Genomic DNA, 22,108 nt, shown 5'->3' on the forward strand with positions numbered 1-22,108 from the left:
ACTATTGACCATACTATATAACAAACGACAAATTTCTTTTCATTCACTATTGTCAACTTTCTTTTCATCTGTGGCAACATCCCTTCAGTACCTATAGAGTTTTCATAACACACCTCATGCGTCATGTCTGAGTTTATCGTAACTACGCAGACTTCTTGTAAATCGCGAGACGTCTTACAGTTAGGCTTCTGGTACAGGGTTGCTACAAGATTGAAGTCATCACTATTTCATTTTTTATTGTAGTCATCGTGAACTCGTTGACCGTTACGGTGTATCAATCTGCACCATGAAAACTGATTTGTTCATAGTGTTTTCCTTTTCTCTTTCGTTTACCCTATACTTCACTATGAGCAACTCGGCGGATGTTTCTAGAAAAAAACAGAGAACGCTTACCCTACTGGTGCACCTGATTCATGCTCCCAGATTTTAGTGGTTGCTGATTTACTTTCGTTACATTGTTCTGTATTATTTTTGTTATTTTATGTTCTTTGATACGTGTGTATGTTTTTATTTCTGGTCCCTGGATACATAATTTTGATTTTCACTAGCATCATGGTTCCCTTGATTACTTTTTTATGCGAAGTAATTTTGTCTTCCATTTAACGTGTTTATTTCCTTTTTTTTTCATTTTGTTATGTTAACTGTGTATTTCTGATTCTGGTTTTCACCTTTTGGTAATGGTTTGTCCTTAGATTATAATGTTACCCTGTTTAATGGTTTGATATGCGTTTGTCCGATATTTAGATAATACCAATGATTTTACTACCTTCAATCAATGTCTATTTCAATAATTGAGTTACATGTACCTCCTCCTGAAAACCATTCTGTTCTAAGACCGATTTCATTGCCAACTGTGTTGCGATGTACGCCCTTTCTGCATCTGTCAAGTTATTCTCATCATTCCCAGCTGCTGATTCAAAGTTCTCAAGTATGGAAAGTTGATCCCGCATACTATAAAGGTTAATGTCTTTCGGAAGGTCTGCAGATAGTTCCGGCGTCACACCATCTAGAGCATTACTTACTACGCGTAGAATGTCTGTAAACAATTTTCGGATGCTAGTACCATACGGTAAATTTTGGAGATAAAAGCAACAGGGTAACTCATATTTCATATACTATTTGTGTCAACATCAAGTTAAAAAAAGTTAATTTTTTAAATGATTAATGGCTAATAAAATATGATATTAAGTTAGGGGAGAAAGAATAATCAAGGCAACTAATGTTACAGCGGTAATCAAAAGAATGTAATCCAGGGACAAAGACCAGACATGAAAAACAGACGTACACAACAAAGAAAGTGAGAGTTAATATACACTAATGAAGCAAGCATCATAAACTTATAAATTTCGCCTTTGTAACATAAATCACTGTCCACACAGAGTTCCTCGGGGTTAAGTTTCCCGTATGTTCATGTATAGGGTTTGGAAGAATAATTACAGATTTCGTTTCAATGTCAAGTTTTGTAGTTAAAACTGAAAGTACGTAAACTAACAAGTTTTTGCAGGTGATAACTTTATGGGCGGTAGATGTAATTGACTGTGTTTGCAGTTTAAAGTAAAATCATTCGCCAATGACTTCTGACCGCACTAGGGATACAGAAACATTCCAATTACACATTTCATTCGTTTTTTTTTAAATTTCCAGTTAAGACCAAGCGTACGATTTGCTAAAGGCAGCATTGTCTTCTAAACGATACAACTTTTTAAACCAAATGCACGATATAAATTATGTTTTATTGGAATGCTGAGTTATGATATTAAGATATCAAAAGAAATACAAATGAACTATGAAGACAGTCATTATATTATTATTTTTAGTACGACAAGTTTTGGACAGTTTTTGAGACTTAAAATATTACAGTTATTAACTTCTTTGCGAGCGTTCGTATTTTCTTGAAGCTCAGGTGATGTACACTTTATAAGAAGCTACTCCTTAAAACGCTTGTACAGCATTTACTAACATGATTGTTACGTAGGTGGATGTCACTGCTGGTGGTCTCCGAGGGTATTTAATAACTACTGGGTCGATGTCACTGCTGGAGGAGTTTGAGGGTATTTAATAACTACTGGGTCAATGTCGCTACTGGTGGACCCCGATGTTATTTAATAACTACTGGGTCGATGTCACTACTGGTGGACCCCGAGGTTATTTAATAGCTACTCGGTCGATGTCACTTCTTTGTCAATGTCACTGCTGGTGAACCTTGAGGGTATTTAATAACTACTCGATAGATATCACTACTGGTAGACCACGAAGGTATTTAACTACTGGGTCGATGTCACTACTGGTGGACCCCGAGGGTATTTAATAACTACTGGGTCGATGTCACTACTGGTGGACCTTGAGGGTTTTTAATAACTACTTGATCGATATCATTACTGGTGGACCACGAAGGTATTTAATTACTACTGTGTCTATGTCATTGCTGGTTGACGTTGAGGGTATTTAATAACTACTGGGTCAATGTCACTCCTTATGGACCTTGAGGTTATTTTATTGCTACTCGATCGATGTCACTACTGGTGGACCCCGAGGGTATTTAATAACTACTGGTTCGATGCTACTGTTAGTGGACCCCGAGGATGTTTTACATATGGTACAACCTGTTGGTGCTTGATTTGGTTTTCTTTTTGTGAATGATTAATCATGGGAACCAGAACTTAAGCGGTAATCCAATGAATGTAATTCAGTGACAAAGACCAGAAATGGAAAACAGACACACACAACAAAGAAAAACAACCATCATTGAAAATACAAATGAAGTAACAAAAGCAAATGAGCTACTCCCACTAAAAACTAGAAGCATGGACCACGTGCACCGATAGGGTAACACACAGTGAGGTTACAAAATGTACAGTTTGAATATTTTGTGAAACTCATGTAAATTTATACAAAGTATCCCGATGTGATATTTTCTCGTATTCGACGTAACTTTCGCTATTTTGTCAAAACCATTAACCACAAATTGATGTTTTTCTTATATGCTTACAAGACAGACAAATTTACCAGGGTCGCCCATTTTGCTGTATAACTTTAGATACCGACAGAAAATAGTTACGGACAAACCACATAAATGTTATATTGGTCAGTGAATTTTGGCGGAATTCGTTCGGCATTCCTACAAATAATAAACTAAATAAATTTTGATGAGAAATTGTGTGCTACATCTAATAATGCATTTTCTGCAAACTTAAAATATTTCAAAGTTTGCCGTTTGTTCATTAAATAAAAATAAAATTAATTCTGCTTCATACCCAAATAGTACACATCATCAAGACAAATATTTTGGTATTATATAAAATGTAGTTCAGCGGTAAAATTTTACTTTTATAAAGAAATAGGGTACTGCATCGACTCTGAATAGATTATGCGAATTTCATGGGTCACCTCACTGCATTGTAGTACCTACATATAAAAATGTATATGACTCAAATCTGAATGTACCAGAGAAATGAAAATTACATCTGTTAATATCGTACCTTCAGAAGTGTGTATATAGTCTTCATATTTCGGGTATGTATCATTTTCTGTCAACTTAATGAATTTATTAACCATTTTCTTGTTACCTTCTAATGCCATTAACTGCAACAAAAAACAAAAACTTGTTAACTTGATCTTCAACAACACATAAAAATTATCAAGCAAGGTTTGTTTAGTATGAATACTGAGGTATATATAGACAATTGCACATTTTTACTTTACGAAAATGCTCCTTTAAGAAGTATTTGAATGAATATATAAAAATTTGCAAATCTTGTTAAGTAGGATGATGATAAACAAAATGACACATTGTTATGCAAAAAGTCAGAAATAGATATATTAATGCGCTGACCTTGAGAAAAATATTTTATAATGATAAGCATTTGGCAGACGTTCTACAAATCCCAGTTTTTTTTTGTTTTGTTTTTTTTTTTTTCAATACGTTTTAATATACACTAATAACTATTCACTTTCAAATACTGCAGATGGATAGAGGATAAATGTAGATTTAATAAGACACTTTGTCAAAATAATATTTTATCTTCATTAAAATCTTTTTTTTTCTTAAATGCGTGTTTGAAAAAAAAAGAATGAAATAAGACAGCGTAGAAATTAAGAAATAACTCTCTGTTAACTGTGATACACATGCAATCTTCGTCTTTTTAAACAAAATTAATTGTGATTGCATATTTACGTCTTAATTTTTTTTTCCACAAAATGTTTTAACGGTTTAATGTCAAACACTGTTTTGACAATTGTGAAGCCATTGGGTTGAAACAGCTTGGTACCACAAACTTTTTACGGAATATATACTTTTTTCGTTCTCATTGTCTTGAAAATTGGAAAACCAGATACATGCTTCTACAAAATTGATTTATTGTCCTGGTAAAATAAAGAAAATAAACTGCCATGAATCATAAAAGTGAATGTGGTACACATTTCTAACGGAAATTTTACTCACTGCTGCAGATCTGACAACATAATCTTTATTGTTAATAACTGTTCCGATACTGTTACATAGTAGTCGTATATTGGTAAGTGATTCAACGTTTACAACATAGGAAACATTATCTAGGGTTGACGTGTAGTTGTCCATCGTCTTAGAAAATGAAAGTAAGAAAAAGTAAACCTTAAAGCCTGCAAGTCTGTGTATCGCGGCGAAAAACTGATGACTGCAAAAATGCTAAATCTGTCAATGAAGGCAGAACACTAGTTTTCAAACCTTTCAATGGTATTTTTTAAGAATTATGTTTGCAATGATTAACTTAATGAGAAAGTGATGCCTGCATAAGACATACTTGTCGTTTCCAGCTCCGTTACTGACTACAAGGGTATAAAATAAATATAAAACTGATCAATACAAGACCTAAATACATATCATATTTACATTAACAAAATTAATAAAACAAAGGACTATAATCGAAAACCCACATATGTCTTTAATCGTAATGATTAAATCAGAGAAAAGTCTGGCGAAGAAAACGGATGTCATTTGTTTAATGTGTATATTACAGTGCTCTCTTAAGTAGAAACATTCTGAGGTAAAATTATTTATCGGGGCACTATTATAACACAATCTCCTTCACAGCAGTATATGCATTGTTAGTTCTCAGAAAATCACAAAATTATCAAACTTTAAAAAAATAAGAACTCTACTGTTTTTGTTTTAACCACTGATGCCCTCAATCTATCTTTTTTTCATTTTTGTCTCATCTATTTAAACTTTTCATTACCTGCTGAATGGTTTGAATGGCTTGCTCTTGTGAGGAATTATAGAAACCATTCCATAGCTCATTAAAAGACAATTGTTGGACAGTTCCATTATCAAACGTTTTTGTCCCTAGTTTTGTCCAGTTTGAAGGTGCAAGACCTAAACCGATGTCAGGATTCTCCTACAGAGTAAATGTTAAGCAGAACTTGTTAAACATGTAATGTGAACCACTACATGTTGTCTCAAACAACTTTTGATGTCTACATATGTGTTGCGCCACCATATTTAATCATTTTGTATTACGGTTACTTCAAAAAATCATGTGGCTGTTGATTTATAGCCTAATTGATTAGATGTATTCAATATACCTTTTGAATCATCTTTTCAGTGTTTATTTCCTTCAAAGAATTGAATCATGGCTCATTACTGTGTAAAATGGTGTTCTAATTTTAAGAGCAATTTTTCTGCACTTTTCATAGTAATATTTTACTACCATTTAGTTCAAAATATCTGCTAAACCAGGCTTTCATTGACATTATAACTGTTAAGAACATTCCGAAGGGTTTCGAGACGATGATATGTTTATAATATATATGAATAACTTTGTGTGTTATTTTGCATGATCATTATGTGGAATTATACTTTTAAATCATTATCAGTGTACACATCATTTTTTTTATTTGAAATAAACCTCTGCATAGAACTAATTCTAATTGTTATCATTAATTAATACTTTCCTACACTTATAAATCAATTGTAAAGGAAAACTATTGTCCAAACTATTGTCCAAACTATACGACAAACGCAATGACTTTTCATTCAGAATTGTCAACTTAGAATTCATCTGTGGCAATATCGAAGCCTTCTGGACCTTCGTGTGGAATTGTGACTTCACATCTCACACGTTATGACAGAGCTTATCGTATCTACGCAGATATTTTATATCGCTCTAGACGTCTTAAAATTAGGCGTCTGGGTCATCACTACAGATATTTTAAGGTCGTCATCATAAACTCGTGGATCGTTACAGTGTATCCATCTGCATCTCAGTGGGTTTTTCTAGAAAAGCAGTGGACTTTTACCCTACCGGCGCACCATGTCCATGCTCCCAGTTTTTAGTTATTGTATTTTTTGTTATTTTCTGTTCTTTGTTGTCTGTTTTCCATATCTACATTACATTCTTTTGATTACCGCTAGAATCTTCCCTTGTCACCCTTCTGTGCTTTTTTTGTAAAGAGCCTAAAAACTAATCCTTCATTTCGTACACCATTTGATAACAGCTATGTATCAGAGCACTTCAATTATGTAGACTTCGAGCAAGCTATACATACTATGCCAGTAACTGTAGCACCGACCACTTCAGTGTTCATTGCTACAAGTTTATAATTGCCAGTATTATAATGGTAGTCTATATCATCATTGGATTTCTTGATAAATTCTTCAAGATCATTATTGTTCATTGTGTTGTCAACGGGTGGCTTTACCTACAAGAAAAATATGGAAATTCAGAATCGTAGATGACCCAATTTAAAAGTACCAATTATTTAAATATTGCAAAATTCGGTATAGTGTACACGGAGCAGCATCATATAAACCAATTATGTAGGAAGATCAGTATGCAAAGCAACTGTACAAATTATGAACTGAATAAATGATAAGAACCTTGCTGTGTAACGTCAAAAACTAAAACAAAAAAGAAATAACTCAGATATTAAATCAGAAACACAACGTTAACAAAATATCAATATTTAATTGAAAAGGACAGAAATTTAATAGAATATCGAAATGCAATGTAAATTGCTTTTTAGTTTAATCAATAGCTTTTAGTTTAATCATTAATTATAATTTTTAAAAAAAGCCCTTACTGTACCATATCACAAGTTCTTTCATCTTGGTTCCTTACGAAATGGGGATCCTGAAAATGTGCGTTGGTTAAATCATGATGAAATCAAATATCATCAATGACACTGATTTGTAAATAAAGAATTGTTATTTGTAGATTGATCGTCATCTAAGTTGTTGTATTGTTATTTTTTCTTTCTTTTTTGTCAATTTTATCAAGCTTACATTGGGTATTGTCACGTAACATTTGGCATAGTCCTTAAATATATCATAGATTTGTACTTCTAATGTCACAGTATAGTCATCTTCAATCAACCCGGGCTTTATTTTTATACTACTCAATTCTTCGTCTAAAATGGAAAAAAAATACATAGTGATGCACATTTACCTCATTAAACTCTAAACAGTTAAGGAGGAAATATACAAACATTGACAATGTAACATAAATTGCATTTGAAACGATGGTACATGTGTTGAAATAACCAAGATTTATGATTAACTTTATGTGAATAATACATTTGATTCTCAGTATGTAATTTAATAGAACTTTATTGAATTGTTACATGTTCATTCTAATCATGCCAAATGGTGCCAAAATAAAAAAGAATTATATTTGTAATTTTATTACTTTCACTGTTGTTACATGCGTATCTTATGTTGAACGCAGTGAAAGCAAATATCACATATAATTATACATGGAAACATACATGTATGACACCGATAAATTTGGAACAGACGATACAGATACAACTTCATGGCCAATGAACCCTTAGTCTTTTTTTTTTTGTTCCCAAATTTCATAAGAATCCATACAAAGAAAGGTATATAGCTGGATACCAAACTGGTCCATGGAGGAAATGTCAATAAAATTCACCTTACAAAGATATTGTTTGCACTGAAGGGTGGATAGCGAGCTAGTTGCAATCTCATCTACTCTCGTAATGGCATTAATCATATATGGATACTTCAATATTCTAAAGATTTACTTCAAAACCGTAAATCCGTCAACTTTTCGGAAATAAATTCTCTAGAAACTTTTGTCCTCTCAACTCTTTACACTACGATGCCTAGTGATGAAATTGAAATCTCGTTTGTAAAGACTTATTCGTAAATCTTCTGCTGATTCGAAACATAGTGTTGTCTTGATTTCAAGTTTATTTTTTAAATTACCATGGCAGGGTAAAACAGTAACTAAGTGAAAAAGATTCTTTCGGAAATCAAAATAGTGTAATACAGAGTCAAAGACCAGACATGGAAAACAGACATACACAACAAAAAAACATAACATAACAAAAATAAAACTTATAAAGAAAGAAAAGTAAATAAGACACTCGGACTCCACTAAAAACGGAAAGCATGGACCAGGTGTACCGTCCTGTGCTTTTCTAGAAACATCTGCCGAGTTTCTCATAAAAAAGTCGTCTGGGGTAGACGATAAAGGTAAGCAAAACTATGACATGTTGACCAAAGCAGTTTTCATGGGGCAGATAGAGCATAACGATCCACGAGTTTATGATGATAACCATAAAACGTCTGTAGTGATGACTTAATTCGCGTAGCAACATAACCCTGTTCCAGAAGGATATTTGAAAGAAGTCTGAAGCGATAGACAAAGTCGGGGTAGTAACTGTAAGATGTGGCATAACGTATGATTAGTGGTATGTAAACTCCATACACATGTGTTGAAGGGATATTGCCACAGATGAAGGGAAAGTTGGCAATGGCTAATTGTCAAAGTGTGCTTCTAAGAAAAATAGGTTTTCAAAATGCTTGATTTCCTCATTGTCATATTTGTCACATTTAGAGGAGTTATTTTTTTCAACAAAAAGTTGGCATTCCAAAGGGCAATAACTGTGCTCCTCTCCTAGTTGTCTTGTTGTTATATTCATACAAGACTGGATTTCTTCAGAATCTCATAAATAATTAAAATACAAAAGATGCTAAATCCTTTAACTCTACATACAGATATATTGATGATGAATTATCCATTAATAACCCATCTTTTTGTAAATGGTTACCCTTAGTATATCCACCAGAACTCGAGATAAAGGAGATTACAGAATCAGCTTGTTCAGCATTTGGACATATATCTCGGATTTGACAACAGTTGTCATCTCAGCACAAAGATTTATGGTAAAAGAGACAATTTTAACCTTAATATTTTAAAGTTTCTGAACCTGTGCAGCAATATACCTTAATTTCCTGCATATGGTGTTTATATTTCACAATTGATTCGCAACGTTAGAGCAAGTACTAACTAATTTAATTTTATTCAACGCCACAAATATCTGCATAACAGACTCCTGAATCAGGGGTATGAGGAAATGCGTCTCAAAGTTTTAGATATCAGTCCTTGGTTGAAAATACTCAGTTTCTTTTAAAATAATAAGTGATGATTTTTTTTTTTTTTTTTTTTTTTTTTTTTTTTTTTTGTGTAAATTGTTCCCTGTGCTGATGTGACACAATAGAATTTCCTGTTTTAAGTCAGGATAACTGTGGTACAAGCTACACCGGTGCTGCAGTATCTATTTTGCCAGATTTGGTTTGGATTTGACTTGATTATAGATCTAATACTAGTATTCGGTAATTTTGTTGTTACCTTATTGTTTATATAACTGATTGGTTTTAAGGGTAATTAAGGGTAAATTGGGCAAACCAGGATTAAACCATTGCACCTATGTATACCTACATCCATAATACAAAATTGATGAACCTGCGTTGTTTACTTGGTTTATGCGATAATTCAGTTGTTCTTTCCAATCGACTCTGTAGTCTTTTCTTGTCCTGAACCCTTCGTCTTTCCATCCTGTTGCATGTACTTCATATTGATCCGCTATAAAAGACTGACTAATTGTTTCCTTATGCTTACTGTTTGTGAATAACTCCGTTTTTTTTAAATATGCCGCGTTTAAAACGTCTAAATTTGTTCAATTAAAACTTTAAAGCAAAGAGCTCTGTAAGAACAGGTTTCATTTTATACTAATGTTTACATGTAGTAGAACTTTCGGAAACTAATAACACTATCATTTCATAGTTTCTTTTCCAGTGAAACTTTATTCACAATGGAAAACTTACCAAAACTAGAACTAGGTTTGACAGTACACTTTCCACCATAGGGTAAATAATCTGTTGTGATCAGCCAGATACTTTGTGTAGATCGTCCAGACTTTAGCCGTATCGATGTTTCTACTATAAATCCCTGGTTTTCTGGGAGTCCAGACTTCATCACAAACTTAGGACTGTTCAGATCTAAAATTTTAAATAATTATATAAATTTTATTTATGACATAATTGTTTAACTACAATATAATCTGTTTCAACTCTTAAAAACAATTAAATTTTGATTGCGTATTTAACATTATATGTAAATGTTACACAATTACTTAACGTCCGTAACGACATTACCTGTAAGCATCATATCCTGCCATCCTGTATAATTTTCTGATATCCTAGTATCGAAGTTGAAACTCCTGAATTTCCAAGAGAATTCTGCATCTTTAGCATCGTCGGACGGACAAACTGCTACCAATGACATGATAGAACTTGTGGCTGTTTTCTTCATGCAGTTAAACCGACATCTATTGATAAACGTATTGACTATTAATTTAGTTTATTAAATACGTCTGAATAAAATGCAGATATAAAACAAGAATAAATATATAAATCAATAGTAAACTTTTTTGGAAGACACAGTAAACAACTTTTTGTTTGGTTGAATTTATTCTGTACATCTGTGTTTGTTCGGTATGGTAGCATTTTTGATATAACTGAACCCTATACTACTTTATATACTCTCGTTTGTTGCGTACTTTACTTGCTTTTAGTCATTATGGAAAAAACATCGTTAGATTTTATTGTATTCAAAAATATGCTGAACACTTACTCAAGTTCCATTTCGGGAGGATCTCCACTTATTGTTTGAGTGTGCTGTATAAAATACTCAACAGAACCGTCATCATCAGCTCTGAGGTAAACCAAATACCCATAGCCATCAAATACATTCTGTTGTGTAACACTAAGATTGGCAAATCCGTCAATAGTTCCCGTGAAATCCCTGCACGTAGATTCAACTACTAAGATATCGACCATCCAATTTATAAACATTTTCTCTTTCTCCTCTATCCAATTCCAGTCATAGTTCTTTAGTCTGAATATTGTATCATACAAAGTGTACAAAAACTGTAGTAAGTACTTTCTGGAGGATTGTGGTAACCTTTTAATATACAGTCTTAGATATCCCTGGATACCCACGTAATTTATAAGTGGCCAACCTGCTTCAATAATTAACAATTCATTCTTGTACTCATTAATTACTGTATAAAGTGAGTTTATGTCGTTTGAGATCTTGTCTACCTCCAATAACCAGATAGTTATGTCATTCTGGAAACTGCTGTCGAAGTTAACATCGGGCAGGCTCCTTAGTTTATTTAGACTATTAACCAGCGAATAACTTTCTGATAGTAAATCCCCAACATCTTTTAAACCCATTAAAAATGTTTCGTTTGAATCATAAGTCTTGTTCATTACTGTCAGAAAATCTTTTGTTATTTGTTCATGACCTTCCGGTAAAAGAATGTTCTTTTTAAGTTTTGGTTCCTTATTTTTTACCATGTTTGACATGAACTTAATGTCAAAGAAATCTGTAAGAGCCGAAGTCTCGTTAATCAGAAAGTCGGTACAGTTTAGATCATCAAGTATTGAAATATTGACACTCCCATTCCCAATATTCCTGCAGCTGAAATTCTGAGTAAATGTAACGGTGATATTTCCGGCGAAATTCCCATAAATAGGTATTTGTTTTACATGCTCGTAAAGAAGTGTTCCGTTGACCGCCTTTACCAAATCATTTATTATCTCAATAAAACTTATATCATACCATCTTAAAAGATTAATGTGATCCCCAAATACGAACTTAGGATCAACATATAGACTGAGCAGATTATAGATATCATAAGTAACATAACGTAAACATGCCCAACTAAAGACAAGGCCAGAGGGATCTCCTGGTGAATTTTTAAGACTATAAGATTGTGATCTACCATCAAACTGTGTAAGTCCTGCTCCAATGATCCTACCAGTCCCTCCAGTGATGAATGTGTTTGGAGGAGGGTGTTCAACCTTGATAAACATGGACCCTTCCATCCAATGTGTAAAATTGTCTGGATAACCTATTTTTACATGCAAGCGGTAAATTGCAGGTTGTAAGTCATCAGGTCGTAGAAGAAAAAAATATTCATCGCTGTTTCTCTTCATATCTATCTCTGTGACATTATCTTTACCCCAATCATAATACAAATATAGATGCCAATCGTAATATATTGTAGTGTTTTGGAAACAAAGATTCTGAGTTTGTGTCTCTATAATGACTTTTGCAGAAGAGTAGACAACCATAGGTGAAGCCGAATCTGTATTGGTGGAGTCAAATATCCTCTCAGTCAAACATGCTGGTATAACTTGAGAAATATTAAAACAAGTATTGATTAATTGCGGTTTGATGACATATGTCAGATATTTCATGCATTTCGGGACAAGACCGTTTGATCTATTTATGCTCATAGAAGCAATAGTGTACTGGTAGGTATGTCACAATACCCGGGCACAATAATCTTACCCCAACAAGTCGTAAATTTTCTTCTTTTATCAGCTGCATTGTAAAGTCTAGTATGACTCGAGGTAAGTACGCTACAACTATACTACCACAATGCACAGATGAACTAAGGGAAACGGAAGGAAGACTAGACACCATATCTATTCTCGTTATATATTGTACATTTCTTTGATTTAAATGATTGCATTTTTCATATCAAATCTTTTTAGAGGAAGAGAAAACATGTGCAACAGTCCGCAGTTTTAATATTAATGCAAACCAAACTGTCGCCATCGATTGAGTGAATTACTTATATCGTTATTACTAGTTATAACTATTTCATTTCAAGTTTTATGGAAACGATACATCTTAGCTAAGTCGTTACAAATTTGTTAATTTGTTCAGAGCTATATTAAAGACATTTCACGTCTTGTCGTCAAAATATTTTGTTAATCAACGGAAAATTTTCCAAACAAGATCATAGGTGTGAATATAGTTTTTTATTAATTTTTAAATAGTGTAAAAAGTTGAACTACTTGGATTTCTCTCTACACTGTTATATTTGCTTTTTATAAATTTCAACTAATCATCTAGGTTTCACATTTAAAGGATTTGAGTTGAAAACTATTTTAAAACCATGACATTGTCATCTCAGGGACCATAACTCTCAGATATGTCAAAGATTCTATGTTTGATTCTGTGAAAATCCAAAGCAGTAGTTTGAAATTTAAAGTGTGAGGTTTACATAATTCCATCGTTCAATTCCGCGTATCGACAATGGTTTACAACACATATATAGATATATGATACAAGTCGACTATTTTAACACACATTATTACTGTTATGACAAGAAAATAAAGTCGATATTCAGTTGATATTGAGTAATGAAGAAAAAGACTTCTAGATATAACTCGATCATACATCATTATTATTATAACGAGGTCTTTTATGTTATTTCTCATAACCGACTATTGTAGTCATCGGATATTTTCACTGTCATACATTTTTATTTCAGTACCATGAAGTCTTACCTATGCACTGCATAGTTTCATTTTCTGTCCCAATACACTGGCCACCACATACAGGAGGAGGATTTGAACAGTAACGCCACCTGGTGGATGTTCCTTCTCCGTACAATGATGTGGTATTACTATCATATTGGGTGACAGAACACTGAGACCAGTTTCCCCATTCTGTCCAGTTACCATTTACTGGACCTATAAGTATTAAAAGCACTAATTCATCAAAAGCAATAAAAATTCCGCAAAAAAGTAGAGTAAAAAAATGGCGAAAAAGATCATTAAACTACTAAACACCAAATGAAAACTACACAAAAAGTTTAATAACGTCTGATTCAAACACAGGGGTCACTGCTTAACAGATTTGCAATTTGAACGAAGAGCAACCATGGTCAAGGAAAGCAAAGAAATAAAAACAACATAAACAAACTTAGACATGAATAAAAAAAACAGAAAACGGAAACACCTATCCATATGGAGACTTTAACAAGCATGGAATTGGTGTTCCGTAGTTTTAAGTTATGTATACCGAAAAGTCGGATTTACGGTAAATATTATTTGTACTCAACATACTAAAGTTAAACATATACAAAAAGTGCAGTTTTTAGAGAGAATTTAAATCTGAAGGTTATATTTTTCTCTAATATTCAACTAAAGCAAGAATTTCTGTCATCGGTGTAATCTAAAATCCACTTCACAACAAAAACCTGAGTTATATCAATAAAGCTTATTAGCAAATTAAACAAATCATTGATACTATATTTTTAAAATGGCACTCAAATGTATTCTATACTTTTTCAAAAAACATGTAATTTTCATCGTGTTAATTGATCATCGCATGACAGGAAAACAGTTGTTTCTATAAACACTGCCTTGACATAAAACAAACCATTTAGTATTTATTTTTTTTCTTTGTTTTGTCATCTTATTATGTTTACCTTCATGGAAATATAACGACTGTAAATGACACTTGCTTTAGTAAAGTATGGTACAACAGTATTGATCAATGACATAAAAACAATTAAGAAACATTCAAAATATCCTGCTGATCTAATAGAATAAAACATATATAGCAATTTTCAACTTCATAGAGATTTCTTTACAAAAATCGCAAGTGTACTACAGTCAGCCTCTTTGTTTCCAACTTTCCGGTTTTACTTTGATATCCCCATTTGTTATACGGACGTTCCTTTCAACTATTCCTTTTGACTACTGTCTAGATTTTATTATTTTGGTAATCTGTTTTACTCTTCATTTGTTTACTTGCATAAACTTCAATTTTTTTCGAGTTTTATTTTTTTTAATCAGTAAAGCCCCATTCTATATATTCTCACTAAAATTAACTTTTTTGTATCTCTTATTTTATTCTTTAAGTACTGTTTTAATAGAAAATAACACACACTATTATGTTATATTTATATTATATACAAAGTTATGTAGTCTAATGATGGTGTTTATCATCTGCGTCGTATTAAATGTACTTCCTGAGCCCCTTCAATGTTCTTAAAGATTAATAAGTTATAGTTTTCTGACCTCAATTTGTTTACATAATTGTTATTTAGTCTTCTAACTGCAATATTTTATAAAACAATTTAATTTGAAAGATATATATATATATCTGACTATTTTACCAAAAACCTATAACTTCTTGAGAAAACTTGACGGAAACATCAAATGCATGTGGTTAGTAGTATAATATGATTCTCCCTGATGATGTGCAAGAGTAATCAAGGGAACCAAGGTTATAGCGGTAATCAAAAGAGTAATCAAGGGAACCAAGGTTATAGCGGTAATCAAAGAGTAATCAAGGGAACCAAGGTTATAGCGGTAATCAAAGAGTAATAAAGGGAACCAAGGTTATAGCGGTAATAAAAAAAGTAATCAAGGGAACCAAGATTATAGCAGTAATCAAAAGAATTTAATCCAGGGACAAAGATCAGACATGGAAAACAGACATACACAACAAAGAACATAAAGTAACTAAAATCATACATACAAAGTAACAAAAGTAAATGAGCAACTCGGACTCCACTTAAAACTGGGAACATGGACCAGGTGCACCGGTAAGGTAAGCGTCCTCTGTTTTCTTCGAGAAACACCCGCCGAGTTGCTCATAAAAAGTCAAGTCTGGCGTAGACAAACGAGGAAAGGAAAACTATGACCCGTTGAATAAATCAGTTTTCATGGTGCAGATGGATACACCATAACGATCCACGAGTTCATGATGACGACCATAAAACTTCTGTAGTGATGACGTCAATCTTGTAGCAATATAACCCTGTTCCAGAAGCCAAGAGAGTTCTAGCGCGATACAAAAAGTTCATACGCAGGTGCTAAAGGGATGTTGCCACAGATGAAAGGAAAGTTGACAATTCTGAATGAAAAGTCATCACGTTTGTCGTAATGTTTGGTCAATAGTTTTTCTTTACCATCGATTTCTACGTGTAGGTCAAGATATGTCTGATTTTACAGTGTCTGTAGTATCCTTTATCTCAAGTTCTTTGGTGTAGATGCAATGTATCAAATCCCCGAGGTTTGTCTAAAGATAATACGTCATCTATATAGCGTAAACTGAGATTAAAGGGTCTATCTAAATACGATATTCTTTCTTTCCGATCAGATCAGCTATAAAGTCAGTCTCATAAGAGTGAAGGATAAGATCGGCAAGTAAAGGAGCTTAATTTGTTCCCATTGGAATGCCGACCGTTTGTTGAAAAACACGTCCACCACACTGACAAATATGTTGTCGATTAAAAATTCCAGCATTTTGTAAACATTTTCCTATGTATATTTGGAAGATGATTTGGAATTATTTCTTACAAAGTATGAGGAATCTCTACCAAGAACTATATATTTGTATCTAGGTGTACCATCTTTTTGGAAAAAAAAAACGATGTATAATATTTTTAAGTCTTAAGTTTTTTAATAAAAACATACAGTGTTGAAAAATCATAGGTTTTAATGCTATTATATACAGATAATAGTCTTGAACTGATTGCCTTCAAAAGATCTTTCGAATTTTTCAGGATCCACATTGAATTGATACCACTACGGGAGTAACAAGTATTGTGGTAGGACTGTAGACCCTCTTTGACAGTTGTGAGTATAGAAGTTAAAAGTTTTGAAAGAGGTTAGGTGGTACATTTTGCATATCCAATTATGTAGCGTTGTTTGTATGGATTCTTGTGGAGTTTAGGAATCCAGTACATAGACGGTAAATCACAATCTTCGTCCTTGGTATAGAGACCAAAAAAGGATAGGACAAGTTTATGGTTTTCCACAATCTCTTCTGTGGAGAGTGTGATAGCAGTATAGGTCTTATCACTGATATTATATTCTACGTCTTCCTCTGAAAATAAACATTGGATGTAAAACGTGTTGCGGACAAAAACAATGTTGTTTTGGGCTTTGTCTGCTGGTACGACAACATATTTGTCATATATAGTAGACATTTTTTAGCTACATCGGGGTCTTTGAAAACCGATGTAGCCTTGGTACTCATTGACCTATTTAAAACTTTCATTCGTTTCAAAATTAGGTTTTACTTAGAACGGGACTGTTAAAGCGGCCATGTTTTTTCATGGATAGAAATTTCATACTTAAGGAACAATCATATTTTTTAGTTCTGTCCAGTGGGTTCTGAGAAGATTTTAAAAAAAGAAATAAAAGTAAACAAAAAAGCTGATGTGTGTTTTTGTGGCTAAACTTAACTGTTTTGAAGATATATGCGAAAACTTCTGTTTGACCCCTATGTTCTATTTTAGTAATGACAGTTCAGATATCCTCACATCGTTTCTATGACACCCTATGAAAGATTCATACCAAGTGTGGTTCTAATTGGTCTGGGTTTGACAGCGAAAAAACGGGATTTATCACTGGCAGATACAGAAATGGGTCTGCGGCATCTTGTGTATATATTTAGGACAAAAGAGACGACTTTAATTTCAATATCATAAATTGTCCTTACCAGTGTAGCAATATGCCTTCGTCTCCTGCATATGGTGTTCATATTTCACTATTGATTCGTTACGTTAGAACAAGTACTAACTACTCTTATTTCCTCTGATTTCCTATGACGCTATAAAAATCTGCGTAACAGACTTCGGAATCAGGGGTAAAAATGCGCCTCAAAAGGTATGTAACAAAATTCATTTTTTTAAATATCAGCCATTGGTTGAAAAATACTCAGTTTCTTACAGGAATATTAGGAATGATTGCTTTTTTTTCTTTTTTTTTCTTTTTTTTTTTTTTTCTTTTCTTTTTTTTTTTTTTTTTTTTTGCTTAATTGTTCTTTATGATGATGTGACCGCTGATTAACTGATTATAACGCAAAAACATGCAAATCCTATTTAATCACCACTGATATATTCACGCCGCAATTGAAGAAGCGGGTTAAGCGCGCTGTATACCTAGATTTGACCCACCATTTCGTTTGAAATTCCTATATCAAGTCAGGACCATTGCGGTACCAGCTGCTCCAGTGGTGTAATATCTATTTTGGCAAATTCAGTTTGTACTTGACTAGAATGTGGATCGGGTGAGTGTTCGCTAATTTTGTTGTTACCCTTATTTGTTACGTTTCCTTGTGTTTTTCAATAGTGCAAACTAAGGTGCTGTTAGGTAAAATGGTACTATTTGGTTAAAAAGAAAAACCATTGGTCTGAACACTTTATTTCACTTAATAATTTAAAGGTAGTGTCAGTAGTCGAACTCTGATAAAAAGGGTCAATTATATAACAAAGGGTTTTGGAACCAGTCTGATTCTGTTTATTTTTTAAATTTTATTGTGTTAATGACTCTGACTTTTAAAAACCATATTTACCTCATTTGTAAGGACGTTTTTAATTAAATTTAATGTTTTTACACCTAATGTCCAGTGCATACCACAATGACCTTATATATTGATTCGTGACGTATTTATATGTCATAACACCATATGTATTAACACCTAAGGAGCTTCATGTGGGGAAAAAAATTTGGAAAGATGGCCAAGTAGAATACAGAACGGATATGGAAACGTAACAAATGCACCAGCGAATAAGCTATATCCCAATACTAAATGCTTGCAGAGATCCGCAAAAGGTTTTTAACTAAGTTAGCTCTGAAAATACCCAGACAACAATAACAGAAAGATGACAATTCGTCAGAATAAAACCAAAAGGTAATATAACGACACCATGACACATAGGTTTTCATTAATTCTAAAATCATCAGTTTATTGTTGCAAATTTAAATATAAGAGAAAATTAATAATTGTAATAAAAGCATCACAAACAACCCAGATAATTAAACATTTATTTACTAAAACTTGTGTGTAAAAACTTACCACATATTTTTGATTCTTGATAAGCTCCACTACAGTTTAATCCTCCGTTACATGGGTACGGGGAATCACATACTCTAGAACGATAAACTCTAACCCCACAGTTCAAGGAACAATCAACCCAATTTGTCCAGTCAGAAAATCCACCATTCATTACATCTAAAAAATTGGAATCGTGGAATATACTTGTATTTTTATGTACTTGAATTGTCCCATTCTTGCCGCTTTGTTTTTTTTTGTTTTTTTTTTTTTTTTTTTTTCGATATTTTATTTGAAAGGAGGGGCTAAATTACATGTATGACCATAGAAAAAGTGGCATATATTAATATATTTCTTTAAACTCGTTCAAACGACCGTTGTTCGTTTACATTCTAATTTCCTGAGACATACAGAAAATAGTAGACTTACCGTTAGTTAAGTTGCAGGGTTGCTGCTCTGTCACGGTGGTATTCAGATTCCCCCCTACGATGAATTCCTTTTGTCGGTTCTGTAATCCTTCACATGTCCGATCAAAAGAACCAGTTACAGGTGCACAAATACTCCAATCAGTCCAATCAGTCCAAAAAACTTTTAAAAAAAAATACATGCAAAAGAAATACAAAATTGAGCAAGGAAGCAATCAGACACACCAAAAAAACTCCATTTCTACTTAAAATATGAATACCTTAAATGTTTAATGTATTCCTCTATAGTGTTAGATGAACGATTGATATGATTTGATATGTCAAGAGTAACTTTCAGTAACTGCAAGTGTTCTTTTAGTTGATGTCTAATATAGTCTATAAGGTGAATGGCAATGGCGATAATTGGATGTATAATTGAGTGCATTTTTGTTGTGGTTGTTTGTTGTGTCAGTTTTTTACATTTTTTACATTACATTACAGGGAGATGGTTTAAGCCGCATTAAACTAGTTTAACTCCACGGTAGACATTCTCGGGAGGCGTTGGTCATTAATGTGTCATTGCATTATTATTTTACATTTCAGTTATTTTCAAGAGGTGTACTTGTTCTGTTACGGTAGATTTCATTACTCGTATTGTTTTCTGTACCTTCCAGAGCATACTTAAAGGTGCGAAAAACGTGATGACTTTTCATTCCGAATTGTCAACTTTCATTCATCTGTGGCAACATCCCTTCAGTACATGCCTATGGAGTGTTCATATCACAACTCATACGTTAAGCCAGAGCTTGCAGAAACTACGCAGACTTTTTGCATCGCGCTAGAATTCTATATGCTTCTGGGACAGTGTTATGTTGCTACAAGATTGAAGTCATCACTACATAAGTTTTATGGTCGTCATCATGAACTCGTGGATCGTTATAGTGTATTCATCTGCGCCATGAAAACGGATTTGTTCAACGTGTATTACTTTTCCCTTCCTCTTTCGTCTACCCCGGACTTGACCTTTTATGAGCAACTCGGCGCGTGTTTCTAGAAAAGCAGAGGACACTTACCCTACCGGTGCACCTAGTCCATGTTCCCAGTTTTTAGTGGAGTCCGAGTTGCTCATTTGTTTTTTTACTTTGCATGTATGATTTTAGTTACTTTGTGTTCTTTGTCGTGTATGTCTTTTTTCCATGTCTAGTCTTTGTCCCTGGATTGCATTCTTTTGATTACCGCTATAACCTTGGTTCCCTTGATTACTCTTTTATACTTGTTGAAGACCAAAACCTTTTGGTGATCAGTGAGAGTATTCCGTATTTTGTATTTAGATAATATGCTGGTGCATTTGTTGAGTTTATTAAATCCTTTTTTTTGCCCTAAGACTTTGTATTCTTGCTTCACTCCCAATTTTAGTGGAGTCCGAGTTGCTCTTTACTGTTATTACTTTTTGGGGATTTTTTTTTTTTTTTTTGGTTATTTTGTGTTTTTTGTTGTGTGTGTCTGTTCGTCTTGTCTGATCTTTGTCACTGAAAAACATTCTTTTGATTTCTGCTAGAATCTTGGTTCCCTTGGTTACTCTTTCAAACAGTACATGATTTTCATGATTTTGTCGTATGGAATAACTTACTCTAAGTAGCCCAGCCTTGTTCAATTCCAGAGATTTGTTCATGTCTACCTTCTTCGTATATAAATTCTAATTTTAGTGATTTAAGCAAAGACAAAAACAACGAATTGCCCATTTTGTTTATCTGAAGGGGAATATAGCGTTATAGAGTTTATAGAAAAGAAATTATTAATAGGAAAATATCGGAATGATATTGTTTTGTTATATTATTTTGCAAATGTGTGATGTATAACGCATTTGTTATCAAAATGCTAATATGAGGCATGCTGTGGCAGATGACAGTAGTTGTCATCTAATCTTCCGGGGGAAAAATTAAAAGCTTCGAAAATCCATACCTGTAGATTGCGTGGTGTCATTGTCATGCGTTGTCACTGCTGTGCTCGTCCCGCCACTAGCGTTGCCAATAAAGGTTGAATCTTAAACAAAACGATGTCACGAAAAAATGCTGATCAGGAAACAGAAAATCATTTTAGAATACAGGTTTAATTTATTCAATTTTTTCCCAACATCTTCCGAGAGAGTGCTGGCAAAATCAATGGACGACTTTAAAATGAAAACGCATTTTTTTTCCTAGTGGCAATTTTTTTTTCGGTCAAAGATATGAATAACAATATTCATTATGTTACCTATACTAAACCTCTATTGTTCAGACAAACAAAACAATCATTTATGTCAATTGATTTGAATAAATAGTTTTTAAGGTAATAGTTTTAATTTTAAGGTAACATACGTATACGTTAATATCTTCATCTTCTGACATAAAAAAAACGGGGAAACGTATATTTTAATCGCGCAAATGTGCTTTTAAACGTTTTGAACCAATGAACATAAATGTACACTCGAAGTTAACATAGATGCAAAGTAGAAAAGTCGCAAAAACGTTTTGCTATTTTCACTATATTTTTCATAACGTGATGACATCATTTCATCAAGATTTCAAGCCACAGCAAGTGAACTAAATTTGGCATATCATTTTGTGAAACGTTATTTTTCTGAATTTGCAATATCATTATAAGTGGTATTTTTGTGTTTTAATATTTTAACTAGCGTGCTTACATTCTGATTTAATACGCGCCATTTCAAGGCTTTAAAACGCATGTGGCATTTTGATACAAGATAAAATTCTTAATCATGAA

General features: G+C 33.2%; 1 protein-coding gene across 1 annotated transcript in view; it reads right to left on the minus strand.

The window, feature by feature from the left end:
• The window catches only part of LOC148618487 (uncharacterized), a 49,653-nt gene that overhangs the window by 20,137 nt on the left and 7,408 nt on the right, over window positions 1-22,108 (minus strand). The window contains exons 2-15 of the mRNA XM_088577489.1: window positions 21,308-21,388; window positions 19,371-19,529; window positions 18,966-19,121; window positions 13,652-13,837; window positions 10,917-12,486; window positions 10,439-10,611; window positions 10,109-10,282; window positions 9,723-9,866; window positions 7,259-7,383; window positions 6,523-6,675; window positions 5,214-5,372; window positions 4,442-4,579; window positions 3,480-3,582; window positions 807-1,036 (exon numbers count right to left, since the gene is read on the minus strand). Coding sequence (XP_088433615.1) covers window positions 807-1,036; window positions 3,480-3,582; window positions 4,442-4,579; window positions 5,214-5,372; window positions 6,523-6,675; window positions 7,259-7,383; window positions 9,723-9,866; window positions 10,109-10,282; window positions 10,439-10,611; window positions 10,917-12,486; window positions 13,652-13,837; window positions 18,966-19,121; window positions 19,371-19,529; window positions 21,308-21,388 — 3,551 coding nt within the window. The remainder of the gene's footprint in view (window positions 1-806; window positions 1,037-3,479; window positions 3,583-4,441; window positions 4,580-5,213; window positions 5,373-6,522; window positions 6,676-7,258; window positions 7,384-9,722; window positions 9,867-10,108; window positions 10,283-10,438; window positions 10,612-10,916; window positions 12,487-13,651; window positions 13,838-18,965; window positions 19,122-19,370; window positions 19,530-21,307; window positions 21,389-22,108) is intronic.

This window comes from Perna viridis, chromosome 4 (assembly GCF_037379345.1).
Source record: "Perna viridis isolate PV_CMFRI_1.1 ecotype Kerala chromosome 4, ASM3737934v1, whole genome shotgun sequence".
NCBI classification, from domain to species: domain Eukaryota; kingdom Metazoa; phylum Mollusca; class Bivalvia; order Mytilida; family Mytilidae; genus Perna; species Perna viridis.